Below are 20,038 nucleotides of genomic sequence, written 5' to 3'. Positions count from 1 at the left end.
CACACCCATACACCCCCATACACTCACACACACCCATACACATGCACATACACCCTCCATAAACGCACACCCATACACACACACCCCCTTACACCCCCATATGCACACACACATACACCCCCATACACATACACACACACATACCCATAGACATGCATACACAGATACACCAATACACCCCCATACATACACACACACACACACACCAGTACACAGGCATGCACACACACCACACCCACACATCCCCATACACACACACACATGCATACACACACGTATACACACTATAAGATCCAGATTTATTGGGCCACTATCAAGGAGGGCCATGAAGAGTAGAGCAGATGTGCTATGTTTAAGCAGAGGTGTCTTGGATTCTTGGGGTCCCTAATGGGATGGGTGATTCTATCATGTAAACCAGGCAGTACTTTTGATAAAGTCAGCATGATTGAGCAATAGACAGAGGTTGTTCCACACTGCCTTACTAATAGGCATGCACACCTGTTGATGACTTTGCTCATTCAAAGTAAGGTCCCACCAGATCTGAAATGCTCAATTCTGTACCACAGCCCAACTTTATTATACCTAAGCCTTGTATCAACACTTGTGAGAAATTTATACAATTAATGCCCTTAATAGGAGCTATCCATAACCATCCAGTGCCTCCTGCTTTGGAGCCAGACTCAAAGTGAACAAGGCCACACCCTCACCCTCCCTGGGCATCTCTGAGCATCTTCTTTGCTCCCAGTTTAGTAGCATCCTGGAAAACCCGGTTCTCCAGAGGCAGCCAAGATGACATGGCAGCTGGGCAGTGGGTTGTGTAGGTGTAAAATTCCTGAGACATCTAGGCTGGAGGCATAAATGTCAGAATCACCAGCACAGAGGCAGTATCTGAGGCCATGGGAGTGGTTGAGGCCAGCCACGGAAAGAACACCCAGTAAGCCTGAAGAACTCTTAATACTCCATGGCCAGAGTGCGCTGACAGGGGAGACTGAGAAAGAGCACCTGGAGGATTGGTGAAAACCAAGACAGGTGTGGGTTAAAGCGAGGGAGCCTTTGGTCAAGGAGAAACTGTAGAAAATGGCCTCCCTTCTCCAACAAGCAATTGTCTTTACAACTGTAGCAGGGATATGTGATTATTCAGAAAAGTGAGCTTCACTTTCTCAGAGTCACAACTCTTCCTGGCTTCTATCACCCGGTAAGCCTCTTCAAGATGCACCCGACGCAGCTATACCCCACATTTAGAGTCTAAGTGTTCTCTCTGAGTAGACCTCCTTCAGGTACTTCCCCTGAAACATATCAGGTGTACCTCACAGGCCTGCCCCATGCAGGTATCCATCAAGAATTCACACTAGGCCTTCAGCGCCGCTGGTTAAGGATAAAAGGTTGGTATTTAGAATGTCAGGGTGTTTACCTTATAATACAATATAAAATAATAATATAATAATATATAATAATATAAAATAATATTATATAATAATATAACCTTATAAAAATCTGTGGAAGTATCCCTAAATATATATATAAATTATATAATATTAACACATAATAGACAATAATATGATAATATATAACAATAATATAATAATATAATTAATATAACCTTATAATAGTCTGAGTTGAGGTTTCCCTAAATATATACAACTTATGTCTATGTGGCCTGGAAGAAAAGGAGTGACCTTAAATTCTTCAGAAGCTCTTTCTTTCCCTGACATGCCCCTATCATCAGGCTCCCAAGCAAAACCCAGTGATACCTACTTGTAGCTAAAGCTTAGAATCTCGAAGCTAAAAGAAATGCTGAATCTGGGTGACATGTGACTAGTACCAAATCCTAAAGAATTCTACAAAATGGGAGAAAATTTTCGCAACCTACTCATCTGACAAAGGGCTAATATCCAGAATCTACAATGAACTCAAACAAATTTACAAGAAAAAAACAAACAACCCCATCAAAAAGTGGGCAAAGGACATGAACAGACACTTCTCAAAAGAAGAAATTTATGCAGCCAAAAAACACATGAAAAAATGATCATCACTGGCCATCAGAGAAACGCAAATCAAAACCACAATGAGGTACCACCTCACACCAGTTAGAATGGCCATCATTAAAAAGCAAACAACAGGTGCTGGAGAGGATGTGGAGAAATAGGAACACTTTTACACTGTTGGTGGGACTGTAAACTGGTTCAACCATTGTGGAAGTCAGTGTGGTGATTCCTCAGGGATCTAGAACTAGAAATACCATTTGACCCAGCCATCCCATTACTGGGTATATACCCAAAGGACTATAAATCATGCTGCTATAAAGACACATGCACACGTATGTTTATTGCGGCACTATTCACAATAGCAAAGAGTTGGAACCAACCCAAATGTCCAACAACGATAGACTGGATTAAGAAAATGTGGCACATATACACCATGGAATACTATGCAGCCATAAAAAATGATGAGTTCATGTCCTTTGTAGGGACATGGATGAAACTGGAAACCATCATTCTCAGTGAACTATCGCAAGGACAAAAAACCAAACACTGCATGTTCTCACTCATAGGTGGGAATTGAACAATGAGAACTCTTGGACACAGGAAGGGGAACATCACACTCTGGGGACTGTTGTGGGGTGGGGGGAGGGGGGAGGGACAGCATTAGGAGATATACCTAATGCTAAATGACGAGTTAATGGGTACAGCAAACCAACACGGCACATGGATACATATGTAACAAACCTGCACATTGTGCACATGTACCCTAAAACCTAAAGTATAATAATATAAATAAATAAATAAATAAATAAATAAATAAATAAATAAATAAAAAGAATTCATTCAGCCTTGGTTTGACTACCTCTGAGTGTGGGGAACTCACTACCTACAGAGTTATCGATTGCCATCTCAGAGGGCTCAATGTGTAAGTAAGTTCTTACCCCCATGATTCATGGTAAAAACTAGCCATCCCCATTACAGCCCCAAACATGATGGATCACATACCTGTGGGCACTGCCTGGTCCAGCATTGGTTTCTCCCATGTGTTAATCTGCTCCCAGGTGAACCCATTGGTCCCTAGAGCCACACTATAACCACAGTTGCTGTAGTGCTCATCAAAGGAACAGCCACCTGCAGATAAAAGAGATATGGGTAAATACATTCCCGTGTCTGAGGCTTGGTTCGTTACCTCTGTCTCGTCGGCTCTTCATTTACAGCTTTGAATTTTAAACTCTGGAGAAGATTTTCTTTTTATATATATAAAAAAAAAGACGAGCAAATTGGATTTTTATATTTGCTTTGGTGCTCTCAGGAAAGGCACTGGCATCTGCAGGCCCCCGTATTCAAAAAAGTTAATAAGGCTAGTTACATTGATTTTAATCTTCCTTCCTGAGAAAGTAAACAGCAGCGTCTCATTCTAAGTAGTAAAAATGAATGCCAGGGCATGCCTCTGTAATTGCTTTGTGCAGCACGGAGAGATGCTGTGAGGCAGTGGAAGGAGCACTCACTTCCGAGTCTGGCAAAACTAGACAGCCACCACCTTCACAAGGCTGTGTGAGCTCAGGCCAGATGCTTCATACCTGAGCGTCTCCATTTCCTCACCTATGATATGAAGGGAATGTCCAACCTTACAGAAATACCATGAGGATTAAATGGAATAACATGTGAAAAGTAACTGCCACGGAATACTTTCTCAATGCCCACCTGTTTCTCTGTAAAAAGCAGTCCGAAAAATCATTTTTCACGCAGTGAGAATCGAATTGGTAAGAAATTAGACAATCATGCACCTGGAAGATAATAAAGTCAATGTTGATAATGTTTAAAGCTTCTCCCTTTAACTTGAAAGGTCAAGCCATCCACCATTTGACAATAAGTTATGTTCATTTGCTGTTGACAAGGATTCACTGAGCATATGCTCTGGGCCGTAAGTCCCATCAAGGTGATGTTGAGAGAGATGTGGGGTGTACAGTGGAGGCTCCAACTAGGAAACACTGGTCTGTCCAGAGAAATAGGAGCCCATTATATTCTGGAGGAGAAAGCAGAAGAAGTGGAGGAGAAGTAAACAGGGCTTTGAAGGATGGGAGCATCTCCGTGGGCGGAGGGCAGGAGGAATGGCATTCTGAGTTGAGCCTGCAGGGTACACAAATGCAGGGAGGCAGAACTGGGACTGAGTTCTACAGCAGCCTCCTGGCTAGTCTCCCAGACCTGTTTCACACTCCAGTCCATCTTTTCCAATGTCCCTTTCTTGTCTCCTTAATGTTCAGAGGGTGCATCACATCACCATCCTCCTCCTCTAAACGCTCATAGGTTTCCCACCCCACAGAGAACCAATGTCTGCTATAGATTAAATGTCTGAACGCCTGCAAAATTCATGCTGAAGTTTCAACCCCCAAAGTCATAGTATTAGGACACATGGCCTTTGGGAGGTAATTAGGACACATGGCCTTTGGGAGGTGATTAGGACATGAGGGTAGACTCCACATGACTGGGACTGGGAGTGGGACTAGTGCTCTTATAAAGAGACCCCAAAGAGCTATCTTGCCCCTTCCACCATGTGAGGACACAAGGAGAAGGTGCCATCAAAGAAGCAGGAGCTGGGCCCTCACCAGGTGCTGAATCTGCCAATGTCTCGATCTTATACTCCCTAGTCCCCAGGACTGTGAGAAATCAATTTCTGTTGTTTATAAGCCACTCAGTCACAGTATTTTGTTATGGCAGCCTAAATTGACTAAGAAAATAACCAAACGGCTTTATTCAATTCATCCCACACTAGCCTGGCCCATAGGCTCATTAACATCACACTATTGTCTCCATCAGTTGCAAAGAACCAAATTCTTTCTCTGCACCCCAGACCTGAGATTTCCTCTGGATAGTGGTGGTGGACATCCTGTTGACAGATTGATATAGAATACAGTCCAAACACCATGGAAGAAAACCTGTGATAGAAAAGCTTTCTCCACTTTCCTTTCTTGTTGGATATGGACACCAAGAAGAGCTGGCTTTCAGCAACTACTATGGTCCAAATGTGCGTGTTCCCCTTAAATTCATATGTTGAAGCCTAATCCCCAATGTAATAGTGTTAGGTGGAGCCTTTGGGAGATGCTTCCAAAGGATTGTGAGGGCTCTGTTCTCAGAAATGAGATCATGCCCTTATAAAAGATGCCCTGGGCAGATCATTCACCCCTTCTGCCATGTGAGGACTCAGAGAAAGTGCCATCTATAAGGAATGGACCTTTACCAAGTACCAAATCTGCTATCACCTTGATCTTGAACTTGCCAGCCCTCAGAATTATGAGCAATAAATTTCTTTTTTTTAAATAACTCAGTTTAAGGCATTTTGTCATAGCAGCCGAAATGGATTAAGACAGCACCCCACTGAGTATCCCCACTCTGTAGAGGAGAGCCACTCAGAGAGTCGCCTGACCAGGAATATCAGCATTCAACTTTTCAGGAACAAAATATAAACTTTTCTTGTCATATGCCACTGAGATCTTAGGGTTTAACTGTTAGCACCGTAGAGCTTTGTACAACCTGACTAATATATGAAGTGTGTCATACCTCAACACAGTGATCTGAAGAAAGAAAGAAGCAGCATGCTCTCCCAAGCATTGCTCTGTGTCAGGCAACATATTCGACACTTATTACATAGACTATCTCATTAGCATTCACGTAATCCTCACAAACCACATGAGGTACATTGTATCTCAACTTTAAATCTAAGGGAATCCATGCACTGAGGGGATAAATGACCTGCTCAGGCAAAAATGGAAGGAAAGTGTTGGAGCCAATATTAAATCCATGGCAACATAGCTGTAGAGCCCATGCCCATTCTAACAGGCCAGAGAGAGAATTATTCCCCCAAACCAAGGACAAGGTCTTTCACTTACAAGGTAATGAGAGGGGCCAGGCAGATAAAGAACTTCCAAGGTGGTTGGGCCTCTCCATTCAAATCCACTCCTTCACTTATTCTACAAACATTCAACAAGTTTTTTTAATGGGCTCTGGACATGGCACAGAATTGATAGATATGATCCTTACCCTCACAAAGTTAGCAGAATAGAGTGAAAGGTAAGCATGCAAATATACACTGAAGATGCAACGGAAAATATGCTTTCTTATGTATGTGTTGATGCTAAAAAAAACCAAGGTATTATTTTAGTTAATGGTTTAATTAACAAATTCTCTTCCTTCTTCTAGATAAGATTTAAGAGGGCTCAGCTATACCTCTGGGCATCCCAGGTTACAGTTCCCAGGCAAGGTCACATTAATAATTGCCCCTAGTCCTTTGGATCCATTGCCCACCCCTCACCTCCCTGCCTCTGCTTAACTGTAGGTAGACTGCTCAGCTGATACTGAGCTGACTGCTGACAGGTCCTGGCCCTCTAAGGACTAGGGATGTACCTCCTCTTCACAGGCACTCACTGAACCACCTTGCTTCTCCCCTCTGCTGAGCTCTGTTGGTCACTTCAATCTGCAGCAGGTAAGCAAATGCTTTTCCCTTCTTACAGTCTGCTCTTTGAAACTAGGGTTCCACAGCAGCAGGCCTCAGACCCTAGTGACCCCAAACCACAGTCCTCTCTTTGCCTCTGCAGAAGAGCTCACTTATAGTGAATTTAAAAGCAGCTTTGCACTCTATCTTGAGCCACTATTTCTTCAGAATATTCAGGACCCACTGTCAATTCTATTCCACTCTGCCAGAATTTGTCATCACTTATGGGATGACATATGCATTCAGGACAGAAAATGGGGACCTTAAGGTCACTCTGGGGACCTTAATGTCCCTCCTACAGAAGAGTTTCTAGAAACAGGCTCCTGTTCTGCACTTTTATCACTCATACACGTCTGAATCCCAGCAATACACACAGTTCATGATTTTTCCATGGAGCCCTTGGGCTCCCAGCAAAGCAGGGAATTTCAAGGAATGCTGCCTAACTGGTCACTGGTCCAACCAAAGCAGCAGGTTAAACATAGAAGCAGGAAATACTGCATGATGACAAAAATCAAATTGAGGACAGGAAAAGAAAGAAAAGCAGGACAGAAGGAGGGAGCCACAAATCTATGCTGCGATTTTCCACGTGTTCCTCTACTAAAAGGGGGTTACATATATAGCTCTGAGCTTCTGACACCCAATAGAAAAAAAGCAAAACCTGGTAAGGTACTGAACACTCTGTGTTTATATAATAAAAGCCAAATTGCTCAGGGAAATGACAACCATTTCAGGTGCTTTGATCAGACAAGAACTTCTCGGCAGGAATACTCATAACAGAAACCCCATATCCCATAATGAAACAACATCCGCACAAGGGGGTGAATGGCCAATTTCATGAGACTGTTTCTCATCATCATTCTCAATATAAATTGATAGCATCACCTAAACACCCAATTCAGTAAAAGCTCATTGGGGCCCAATGCAATGCAGTCTGGATACCCGCTCCCTATTGGTCTGACTTGACTCAAAGGTAAGTTTCAAGAACTATTCACGGGAGAAAATATACCTAATATGTATTTTTAGGCAACCTTTCTGAGTTTTTTGTCTCCCACATTGAGAAACAGAGTGGCTGTGAACTCAAGACTATATAACCCAATAGCAACTGACACTGACATCTGGGTACAACCTGTTGGGCTCACATCCCTTCCCTGTTTCTGAGCCTTGATTTTCTGCTGTGCAAGGCAACAGGCTGAACAAGATGATTGCAATGAACCTTCCACTTGTAACATTTAAGAAATCCAGAGATTCAGAAAGAACTAGAACTCTCAAGAACCACAGAGATACAGACCCATGCAGTCAGCACAAGTACTGGCTAGGGTGCCATGCCACTGAGATCCACCAAGAGGAGGAGAAGAAATTTAAGCCAAGCTTCCCCTGGACTGAGAACAGAAAACATTTAAACCCAATAACATCTATCTGTCTTGGCGCGATTCCTAGTGGCCATAACACCTGACACACCCAAAACAGGCCCCAGACGTTGCTGCAGGTGTTTATGGCAGACTACTTAGGGGAGATTTATGGTTCCAGAGAATCCCTGATGTAGTTTGGCTGTGTCCCCACTCAAATCTCATCCCGAACTGTAGCTCCCATAATTCCCACGTGTTGTGGGAGGGACCTGGTGGGAGATAATTGAATCATAGGGGTGGTTTCCCCCATACTGTTCTCCTGGTAGTGAATAAGTCTCGCAAGATCTGATGATTTTATAAGGGGTTTCCCCTTTCGCTTGGCTCTCATTCTTTCTTGTCTGCCACCATGTAAGATGTGCCTTTCACCTTCCACCATGATTGTGCTGCCTCCCCAGCCACGTGGAAGTGTGAGTCCACTAAACTTGTTTCTTTATAAATTACCCAGTCTTGGCTATGTCTTTATCAGCAGTGTGAAAACGGACTAATACAGTCCCCAAAGACACTCATTTGGATGCTAACCTCATTCAGGTTTGAAGAGCAGGTGACATCATTTAAGCGATCTCAACCTCACCACAATCATTTTTGGGAGGAAGGAAACCCAAAAAATCTACCCCCACCCCAGGAGCTGGGCTCAGCTGAGGTTTGGTGAAGATCCACATAATTGGGGGAGGACAGGGAAGTGCAGCCACTGGCCAAGGACCCAGCACCTGCCCAAAGGAGCTATTTCCCTGGGCAGGCTGAGGTCAAAATGTGGCAATGGCCGCAGATGCTCTGATTTGAATCAGACATAAAAAGTCAACAGAGAAATGGAAAACTGTAGCAAGGAAATTGGATTTTGAAAATCCATTTGGGTTTGGTAATGTATAGCATATCAGCATCTGTAAGGGAAGTAAAAATAGTGCAGGATACATACTTTAGGATACATTAAAGCATAAATAAAGTTTATAGTGTCAATCAGAATTTTTTTAAAAAACATGAGCTCTTCTTTTGAAAATGAGAGAGGAATAGAATTCAATAAAAATATAAATGTGTCTTCCTCTGCATTTTTAGATATGATCCTGTGTATTCTTGAGCAGAATTAAGTTTTGTAGAGGAACTAAAAGATTTGTTGGGCTCCCACTGTGTGCCAGGCACTGTATTTGAACTACGTAGGTGTATGTGTATATCTGTATATATATTAATGTAGATGTAGGTGACTTAAACACCACCACTCTCTAAGACAGGGGTCAGCAAACATTTTCCATAAAAGACTAAACAGTAAATATTTTCAGCTTTGTAGTCACACAGCCTCTGTCACAACTACTCAGTTCTACCATTGCAGTGCAAAAATATGTAAATAAATGAGTGTGGCTGTGTTCCAATAAAACTTTATTTATAAGAGGTGACAGCCTAGATTTGCCCAGGGGCTACAGTTTGCCAACACTTGCTCTAAGAGAGAAGTATTGCTTTCTTCTTTGTATAAGAAAGCAATTCATTTCTTGATGACAAGAAATGAAAACTTGTCATCAGAGCTCCTAAGGAACTTACCCAGCGAGGGAAAAACAATGACATCACATAGAGCAGTACTAATAGCAACACCTCCTTTTATTGACAGTTGAATGTATGGAGGCTTTACCTACAGTATCTAACCCTCACCACAAGCCCTGCCATTTCGATTGTACCATTTTATAGATGACATATCAAACTCACCCACATGAAGGAATAGAGCCAAGATGTGAGCCCTAGACTGGATGGTACCAAAGCCTGGGTACTTTCCACTGCTCCAACCCAGCATTCTTTTGAACACTCTGTGTGTTCACAGAATCTGGTCTCACCCTGATGCTTCCAGAATAGAAAGATGTTCTTTTAATATCCAGCAGTGGAGCTAAGTAAAAAAAAAAGAAAAGAAAACTGGGCTAAACCTAAAAAAGGTGGAAAATTGCCTTTACTTGCCCTCCATGGTAGGCACTACTTTTGGTAGAGCTCATCATTTTGATGAACATGGCCGGAGATTAAGGTGATCTGCCATGGATGAAGATACGCAGAAACACCCCCTCCCTGATCCATAGCTGGTGCTGAAAGTCCTAGTAGCTCACTCCACATACATTCTCATGATTCTTGGGGGAGACGTCAGCACTAGGGACCCTGGGGTGGGGGAAGGGACTGAGACCACAGGACTGTGTCCCTCCAACTAAAGCTCCATAGCAACAGGGACATGCCACAAGGGTCTCTCTCCTCAGAGTCTGTCCCATAGTATGTGCTTGTACTTTATTGTTCAGTGAATGCCTGAATATATTAAAAAGGACCTCCACTCACGTAGAGGAGGCGGGCTGGGGCCCACAGAGAAAGCTCTCATCCACTGTCATCGGGCTTCTCCTGGGGGCCACGGTGAACCCAGGGGAGGCCTTGCAGGGGAGTAGGAGCGAAGAGCTCAGAAGTCAGGCTGGACCCTTTAAGAACATTTGCTCTGATCACATGAAGGGCCAAAACAGATGGAGATTCTGAATCCCGAGAAAGAAGGGAAGTCCAAGGTTGATCTAAGGAAGCGCCATAAGGTCACCAGGAAATGGAGAAGAGTAAGGTGAGACCACAGACAGGTGGAAAAGTCATTCAAGGAGAAATGAGAGTATTTGCCAGAGGACCAGAATGACAGCTGAGACTGCTAAGGAGTAAACTGTGAGCAGAGCTTGATAAGAGTTTGCAAGGACCAAGTAATCACAATGCAAGGTCAAAGAGATGGGGACAGAAAGCTGCTGAGCAGACACAGATCCCAAAGAGATCTGAGAGACAGTCAAGATAACCATGTTCAGTGCCCAGCACTGTTCTCAGTGTTCACCAGTAGTAACTCATGCAATTATCACAATCACCCCATGAGATGGATATGATCATTAGCCCCAATTTTATAGACAAAGAAACTAAGGCATAGAAAGGTCAAAAAAAAAAAAACAAAACTATCCCAAGATCACACAAATAACAGGTGGAAAAGCGTGGCTTTGAACCCAGACTAGCTCAGTCTATGCACCTACTCATTATACTAGGTTGCCATGGTGATGAACTGAAAAGGTAACCTTGACCTCGAAAGGAACCAGTTGAGGAAAATAAGTGGCTGCACGGTTCTTCCCCAATCCCTGTAAAATGGCATTCAGCCAGTCTGCATGCCTTCTGCCCCCATTCACTGCCCAGGCCCAGGATGCCAATCTGCACTTCTGGAGGACCAGGCATAGGGGGTAGGCTCTGCCCCTTCACCTCATAACGGAGGCCATAGTGTTACAGGGAGGAGAAGAAATGGAGTAGGTGGCTTAAAGTCAGGAAGGCAGGCACATGTGGGGAACAAGGGGTGGTGTGGGCCTCACATAGTAATCGCTGGTATGTGAAGAGCTCACACTTGTGAGCTGTTCAGACAGATTCAAGATGTAGCAAGAATAAAGGTTACAGGGCACAGAAGAATAATGTGGTCAAAGCAGTTATTTTTTAACTGGGGGGTTGTTAAACTTTTTCTATAAAGGGCTAGATAGTAAATACTTTCAGCTTTGCAGGTTGTATTAGCCTGCTAGCGCTGCTATAACAAAATGCCACCAACTGTGTGACTTAAACAATAGACATTTATTTTCACACAGTTCTGGAGGCCAGGAATCTCAGACCAAAGTTGGGCAGGGTCAGGTGAGGGCTTGCTTCCTGGCTGGCAGATGGCCGCCTTCTCACTGTGTCCTCACACGGCCTTTCCTTGGTGCCTATGTACTCTGGTGCACCTTCCCAGCCCAGTGGAACTAAGGCCTCATGCATATAACCTCATTTAACCTTCTTATAGGCCTTATCTGCAAACACAGTCACATGGGGAGACATCTGCAAAATTCCTTCATCTTTGTCATTCACTAAGATAAGCTAATCAAGACAGTGAAATCCATCACATGCACGGTCCACACAAGGAGTGGGAAGTACTCAGGATGTGTACCCCAGAGGCCAGGAATCTTGGGGGCTGTCTTAGAATCCCACCCATCACAGGGGGCCACATGTTCCCTGTCACTAGTACTCAACAATGTTATTGTTGTACAGAAACAATACAAAAAGAATGGGCATGATTGTGTTCTAATAAGACTTTATTTATTAGCACTGCATGTTGCATTTCATATGATTTTCACATGTCCCAAAATAGTATTCTTCTTTTGATTTCTAACCATTTAAAAATGTAAAAACCATTCTTTGCTTGTGGGCTATATAAAAACCAGTGAACACTCAGATTTGGCTGGTAGGCTATAGCTGGCTGACTTCTCTTTAACGACATAAAAATTCCCAATTTTAGCAGTCACTGAATTTTAATACAGTCCCGTGTATTGCCATTTGAATGTATGCCATGTGCTACTGACCCTCTCCTCCAAAGACTCAGTTGCAGAATGTTTCTTCCTGTCTCTGGGAACCGGAGGGAGGGACATGTCTCCCATTGTCTCCTAGCCCTATGGATAAGGGATTAAGTAAAGAACACTAACTCTTTAGATTTAATTAAACACTTCATCTACACTACAAGCTTGTGTTCTTCATTGGTAAGGAGTAGTACTCCCACTTTACAGATAAGGAAACTGAGGCAGGAGTGAATGATGCACTCAGCATCAGATCAGGGACTGAGCCAAGACTCCAATCATGGGCTTGTTTCTTGGCCAGAAGGTCTGACAACCAAGGCGACCTCCAAGATAGGTCCACCTACAAAATTTGGAGCGCCCCATGCAAAACTAAAATGCAGAGTCTCTTGTTCAAAATTAAGAAATCAAGATGGTGCCAGGCGCGATGGCGCACACCTATAATCCCAGCACTTTGGGAGGCCTAGGTGGGCGGATCTCCTGAGGTTGGAGTTTGAGACCAGCCTGGCCAACATGGTGAAACCCCATCTCTACTAAAAATACAAAATTAGCCAGGCGTGGTGGTGCATGCCTATAATCCCATCTACTCAGGAGGCTGACACAGGAGAATCACTTGAACCTGGGAGGGGGAGGTTGTGGTGAGCCAAGATCATGCCATTGCACTCCAATCTAAGCAACATGAGCGAAATCCCATCTCAGAAAAAAAAAAAAATAGAAATCAAGATGGTGACAGCAGAGCATTAAACCAAGCATGGGCTCTTCTCTTCTGAGTTCCAGGGCCTGTGTTGACTCAGTGCCCTTGAAGCCAATCCTGCTCTGTGGACACATATTCCAAAGATAAAATACCTCAATCCCCAAATCATAGAGATTCCACCCTCATGCCAACAAATGCTTTGAAGGCGGGGTAATATCTAAGTGGGGCTTATTAATCGTGAGCAGCCTATCATGGGTAGCCGATTCTTGCCCCCAGAATGAATGTAAACCAGCCTTCCATAAATTGAATTCCTTTTCTGAATATCTAATTGAATTTGGAGAAGTGTGTGCCGGGGGGGGGTGTTTAAATAAGTGCACAAATATGATAAGAAGGCCTTCACACCATTATATCTAATTCAGTAAGCAAAAATAATGGCAGGGCACGTTCCAATTAGTGTTTGATTTATTTGCTTTAACAAATCCAATTAGTAGAATGTTTTATAAAGTCATCCAATGTCAAACACTCATGGACTCAACAGATACAAACAATACTCCTAATATAAAAAAATGTTTTAAAGCTCTTTGAACAGTGAATTTATTATAAATAAGATGATGTCTCTCTGATGGCTTGAGCATTCCCCAAGGACCAAGAAAACGGTGTCTGATCTGTTCATTTGGTTCTTTTTCTACGAGACTTTGTGCAGCAACTCAGGTTAATGTGGCCCATTATATTAAATCCAGGAATGAAAACAACAAAGGTGGAAGTTAGCCAAGGAACTTCAAGGGAGAATAATGAACTTGCTTCTGGGTGTCTTCTAGATCAGAAACATGTTTCGACTTCCAAGGCAGCACAGTACAGTGGGAAAAGCCCAGGGGTAACAGAAACGGCGGTGCCCTAGAACCTAATCTGATGCCTTCATGCCCTTTTGGGTCTCCAGTTTTCTCACATATTAACTAAAGAGTTCAATGAGGTTAAGCAGCCCCAGAAATGCCCACCTTGGGTGGTGGATGACGTTCTTTGCCCAGGGAGACACAGAACAAGGTAGTAGTTAAAGCTATGAACTCCAGAGCCAGCATCTAAGCTCTGCTATTTTTTTTTTATTTAGTTATATGACCTTGGCCAACTTATGTAACTTCTATGTGCTTCATTTCTCCATCTGTAAAACTAGGACAATAATAGTGCCTAACTCTTAAGGCTGTTATGAGGATTGGGTAATTTAATATTTGTAAAGACTTGGAATAGTACCTGGCACATAGTCAGTGCCAAGTATGTGTTAAATTAATATTTAATCCCAATCTATAAATTAGAAATGGAAAAGGCAGATATATTACAAGTGATCAGCTGGCATAATCTCACCAAACAAACAAAATGTTTTGAAGAAACTGTATCTGAGTTTGCCCATCATATCCCTTATGGATCATCAGGGCTGATTGTGGTACGCTATTGGTCTGCATGGGAAATCCCAGCTTCTGTCACCCCCTCACTACTGTGTGACTTTGAATAAGTCATGTAGACTCTAGGGCCAGCATTTCTCCATGTGTGACAGAAGCAGTAAGTTGAACCCTCTCCAAGAACCTTTTTGTTGCTGTTGTTAAGAGACGGGGTCTTGCTCTGTCACCCATGCTGGAGTGCACTGTCATAATCATAGCTCACTTGAAGCTTGGAACTCCTGGGCTCAAGCAATCCTCCTGTCCCAGCCTCCCAAGTAGCTAGGACTACAGGCATGTACCACCAAACTTGGCTAATTTTTTAATTTTTTGTAGAGATGGGTTCTTCCTATGTGCTCAGGCTGGTCTCAAACTGCTGGCCCTAAGTGATCCTCCCTCCTGGGCCTTCCAAAGCACTGGGATTATAGGCACTGTCCCCCACCTTCTAAGAATCCTTTGACTTCTGACATCCTATGGGACTACAATTATGTCCTCCCTTCATGGTATCTAGCTACATTTGCTGGGACACAAAAAGTACCAGGAGTTCCCTGAAAATAAGAGCCTCTGTTCAGACAATCTTCTCTACCTGGTCTGCTATGGGCCTCTGTCTGGTGCATTTGTACATTATAAAAAAAAGAACATCATGGGATATGGCAAGCAGATTCTGTCTTCTCACGGGCCCCAGCCTTCCCAGGCACCAGTTTGTGAGCAGACACTGTGAGGTGCACTGTGACTAGGGAGAAAGTGCGATGAAAGAAGGAGGCCCTCTGTTGGGTCAGTGCCAGCCTCAACCTGCCAAGGAGGGGCTGAGAGAATGGGGGAGACAACAGTCACCTTCAGTTGAAACGAGTGAAGATGCTTCAAGTTGGAGGCCAGCTGGAGAGTCCAACCAGCCTGAAAAGTGGTCCCGCCCAACCCAGTGAGTCTTCTTTCCCAAAAACAGCATGGGAGCAGATGCAGGGATTCCGATGCTCTATCAAATTTAAAGAGAGAAGGGTCGGTCTGGCCCAGCTGCTAATTTTACAGGTGGACAAACAGGCATAAAAAGGGCAAGGCTACAAAGAAAGGGGGCCCCAGGCCAGAGCTCTGCCCACTCAGATGCCAGAATAGCATCTTTCATCTTTTCTCACACAACAGTGCTATCTTTTTCATTTTTATTTTGAGGGAGCAGCGAAAGAAACAGATGGCCATGGGTCATCCCCCATCTCAGAGAAACTTCAGATCAGTCGGGAAAAGGTGAGGAAAGGTTTTCTCGACACAGAAGGACAGGCTTAAACTGGTTCCTGGCAGCTGTGTCAGCGTCTGAAGCCTGCAGAAGCCCAAGCCAAGCTCTTCATGGTCTCAGGGTCTTTGCACTTGCTGTTCCCCCATGGAACACTGTTGCCCTAGCACGTGATGTGGCTGTCTCTGGGCATCTTCCACATCAAAAATCAAATGCAAAACAGCTTCCTCCCTTCTCCAATCATTCTCTATCATACCACCTTGTTTATGCTTGATGAGGCTGTTTCTCAAACCCTTTAGTTACATTCTAAAATTGTTTATTTACTCATTTACTTATTTTCTGTCTTCCCACTACCAGCCTAAGTCTACCAGGGCAGGAAGTGTGTGTCCATTTTATTCACTAGACTCATCAAAGAGCCCAGTACTTTAACTCTTGAGAGCTTGAGAGAAACTCTTTAAATGCTCATGAATGAATGAATGAAGTAGAATATGATGAAGTGTCAGAAGTACAAGACTTGGTATCAGAGGATGATGCACAGCTTGGTTATGGCACTTTCTTTGTGACCTTGGATGAGTCAGAAGAAAATTTCTGAGCCTCCACTTCCTCATCTTTAAAATGGGAACAATAATGATAGCAGCTTGCATGTACTGGGAACTATGTGCTATGCACCGTGCTAATCCATTTCCATGGATTACCTCATTTAATCCTCAAAAGAGGCCCATGAGTTAGGTACTGTCACCATCCACACTTTATGCAAGATGAAACGGACAGTTAAATAACATCACCCAAATATCACAGCTAGGAAATGGCCAGAGATATTCTGCAAAGCATTGGAACAGGCAAACTGCCCTGTAAATCCATCAAAGTGGGGGTCAGGTCACATTCTGAGAGTCACAGAGCTAGCAGGTGGTAGAAGAAAATTCTGAGATTGGTCCATCTCAAAGCCCAGCTTGGCTCAAGATAAGTCATATTCACAGAGCCAGGGGGGCTAAACCCAGGACCTTCCCATTCAGTCAGGTGTGTGTGAGGCCCCTTCCTCAGTAATAAGTTATAATCAGCTGTCTTCAGGTGCTATCTCGAGTGGTCCCTGATGGTGGGCAGGCAGAGACTCCTAGCAAAACATGGATGCCTGGCTTGTCCCTGGTATGAATGCCCAAGGCCTGTCATCTCTTTACCCCTTTCCCACACTTCCTTTCATCACAGCCATGTCCTTGAGTTCTGACTGGCTAAAATCTTGCTTCAGTTTACCATGTCCCCCATCATACTTCATTCCCATAGCATCAAAAGTGGTAATGCCACCCAGAGCCCATATCACATAGAAGACAGGAGATGAAATCCACATGGTAGGCCCTCCTCAGTTTCTTCATCCATGAAATGTGGATAATAATAGTACATTGTTGGGAGAAAAGCTGAGTGTTGGGAGAAGCCGAGGCAGGGCTTATATGTCTGACATAATGTAAAAGAGTCTTGGAACATGTCCAGGGTCCAGGGTCCAGAACCCCTCGTGGCCTTTAGAACATCAAGCTCTGTGCTAAAGGGTGGAAGCCTACCCTGATGCACCATAATCTAAGCCCAGGGCATAAAACCCCTCATGGCTTGGAAAGAATCCAGGGCATAAAACCCCCGTGGCCTCTGGAATGTGTCTAGACTTCCCGGCTCTTTGCTCCTTGCTCTCCCAGGATTGATTGTATCTTGAGTTAAAAGAACCTGCTCTCCACTATCTCAAGTAGCAGAACATGTTCCACATGCTTCAAAGGAAATGCTAAACCGTCACAGCTGTAGATCATGCACTTGCCCTTTCGACCTCCACATGCTCACCACCTGTTTCTCTGTTTCATCACCAATAAATAGTCTGGGCTTCCAGAGCTTGGGGCCTTTGCAGCCTCCATACTTGTGTTGGCCCCCTGAACCCACTTTCTCTCTCAAACTGTCTTTTCTCATTCCTTTGACTCCACTGGACTTCATCACCCTCAAGACCTGGTGTTGGGTCTGTTCACCCCAACAGTACATTCCTGATAAGCTATCATGAGGATTAAATAACACGTAAGACAGCACAGCGCCTGGCACATAGCAAGCTCTCAACAAACATTAGTAATTATTACTCCCATCACAGAATGTCATACACACACACACCCTTCTTTATAAACATAAATTTAAAAGAAGAAATGAAACACTTGTGTATGTCCACACTGATAAATTTCTACACTTAAGATACTCAATGACATATACTTAACACCCACAATCCCATACCTCTCTCTGTGGAAGCTCCTGGCATGTCCCCCAAGGTCTCCGTCTTGTTTAGGGAACCAGTTTGTGTCTTCTGTTCTGGCTTGCCATGATTGCTAGAATACATCGACTTGACCACAGTGGTAGCACAGTTCTGTGTAAGAAACACCAACCCCACAAGACCCCCATGGGCTGCTTCATGCCCCCTCCTCTCTGGGTGTCACTCCTCCTGCCCCATTAAGGAAAGGAAGCAGAAAAACAAATACAGAAACCAATGTCTTTCTCCAAATCAGGAAGTTTTAACACAGAGTACAGCAAAGTATGACCCATGAACTAGAAATCTAGCCTGCCTCCTGTTTGTGTAAATAAAGTTTTATTGAAACACAGCCATGTTTGTTTGCCTACATATCATCTATGGCTGCTTCCCAGCTACAGCAGCAGAGTTGAGTAGCTGTGATGGAGACTACATGGTCTGTAAAGACTGAAATATTTACTATCTAGCCTTTGATGGAAAAAGTTTCCTCATTCTTCCTTCCAAAGGCCTGAAGGCAATCTAATAGCTGTCACCCAGGGCATGCAGGAAACCAGGAGATGGATGATGGCAGCTTATTTTTGCTAGTCCCAAAAGTTGCTACCACTACAGGAACATCTGGCTTTCTAAAAACCTCTTCTTCTGAAAGTGACTTATTTTTAACATACAATTTTTTTCAGAGGAAACAAAAAAAGGAAAAGAACTAAAGTCCAGAGCCTCTGTTGGCAGGCCTCCCCCAGCAAGTTCCACTTCTGAGACAGTGAGTACACTGTCCTGATGGCTCAAGGTCAGTAGAGTCACATGGTCCACACATGGCTCTCTTTGGAACTCTGGAGTGCCCTTTGACCCCACTCCACATCTCAGCTCCATTAGTGACCTGGCTTAAAGCAGCTCAGGAGAGACAGAAGCCAGGTGCTCCCACCTTGGCCCAGTGAGGATCAGAGGGAGGAGAGGACACCGGTAATGCCCAGGAGAGAACATCCTGAGGTCATGCAAAGCATTCTCAAGTTCTACCCTGGGAAAATCAGCCTTTGGTGCCCACTCAATAATCCTGAACCATTAGATGCCAAGTACTTTCCAACCACTGCCTTATTTTGTCCTTAGAGAAGTCCTGTGAGTTGTTCCTCAGGATTCAAGACAAGATTTTGCAAAATTGGAACCTGAGGCTCAGAGAGGTTACGTCACTTCTGCAAGGCTGCACAGCTTATAAAGGACAGAGTCGGGATTAGAATTACTTTCAACTTGATCCCAAAGAACAAACCCGCTCAACTTTATCATAATGTCTCTTGCATGAAATTCCCACTCCTCCTTATTACCCTTGCTGAATTTATTCAACCCATATCTGGATTTCATTCATTAATGCTAGATCGAGTGTCTGGTGTACGCTAGACATTATTCTAGATATCAGGGATAAAGCAGTGATGGACAGCTATGACCTCTTTCCCCATGGAGCTCACATACTAGTAGGAGAGATCAACAATGAAAACGGGGAGAGAAGTAAAGCAGGTAAGGGCCCACCTTGGCTCTTGACATGACATAACGCCTTGAAGATGTTAGGCATGCAATAAACATATGCCTAAGGTGGGTATGGAAATGGATCCTTATTGAGCAGCTAATCTTTGCTAGGCATCAGGCCAGACATTCCGTGTAATCTTACTTAATCTTAACAACCATCTTGTAATCCAAGAATTAATCATCACCATTTTAAAGATAAATAAACTGAAAATCCAGCAAGTTAAGAATCCAATCCATATTCCCTATGGTTGTGGATTCTGACTGTTTTCCTTCTCCAAAAGTCATCATCTGCTGCACAATGCTATGCATGCAGAAGCCCAAGGAACATTTAGGACTGGCTGACAGATATTGGTTTATGTACCCAGTTTTTATAAGTATATTAACATTTAATTACATAAAGTAAAGACTAGGGTTCCATACAGTCAATTAAACTCGATAATAGCATCCAGCATTCTATAAATCACCAAACTGGTAATTGTGTACATAAAATATTATTCCAGTCTGAGTATTATCATAAGTACAGTTGGTTGTCAGAAGTCCTCTCCAAACAGTGAAGCTTTGGCAATTTAGTCTGTAGTTGCCAGATGGACTCCATGTACCTTGGCCGTTAAGGGTGCATTAATTGTAGGATGGAAGGTTTTTAAGGACAGAATACAAAGAAGCCTCAACTAAGCTAAAGCTGAAATTATTTGGATACCAAGATTGAGTCAAGCCA

General features: G+C 43.6%; 1 protein-coding gene across 4 annotated transcripts in view; it reads right to left on the bottom strand.

The window, feature by feature from the left end:
* Positions 1-20,038, bottom strand: part of PTPRT (protein tyrosine phosphatase receptor type T) — a 1,129,549-nt gene that overhangs the window by 816,808 nt on the left and 292,703 nt on the right. For all 4 annotated transcript variants that reach the window (XM_030825446.1, XM_030825445.1, XM_030825447.1 and 1 more), the window contains exon 2: positions 2,988-3,113. In XM_030825446.1, the coding sequence (XP_030681306.1) occupies positions 2,988-3,113 (126 nt within the window). The remainder of the gene's footprint in view (positions 1-2,987; positions 3,114-20,038) is intronic.

Source organism: Nomascus leucogenys, chromosome 13, assembly GCF_006542625.1.
Source record: "Nomascus leucogenys isolate Asia chromosome 13, Asia_NLE_v1, whole genome shotgun sequence".
NCBI lineage: Eukaryota > Metazoa > Chordata > Mammalia > Primates > Hylobatidae > Nomascus > Nomascus leucogenys.
This window is presented reverse-complemented; position numbering and strand designations above follow the sequence as displayed.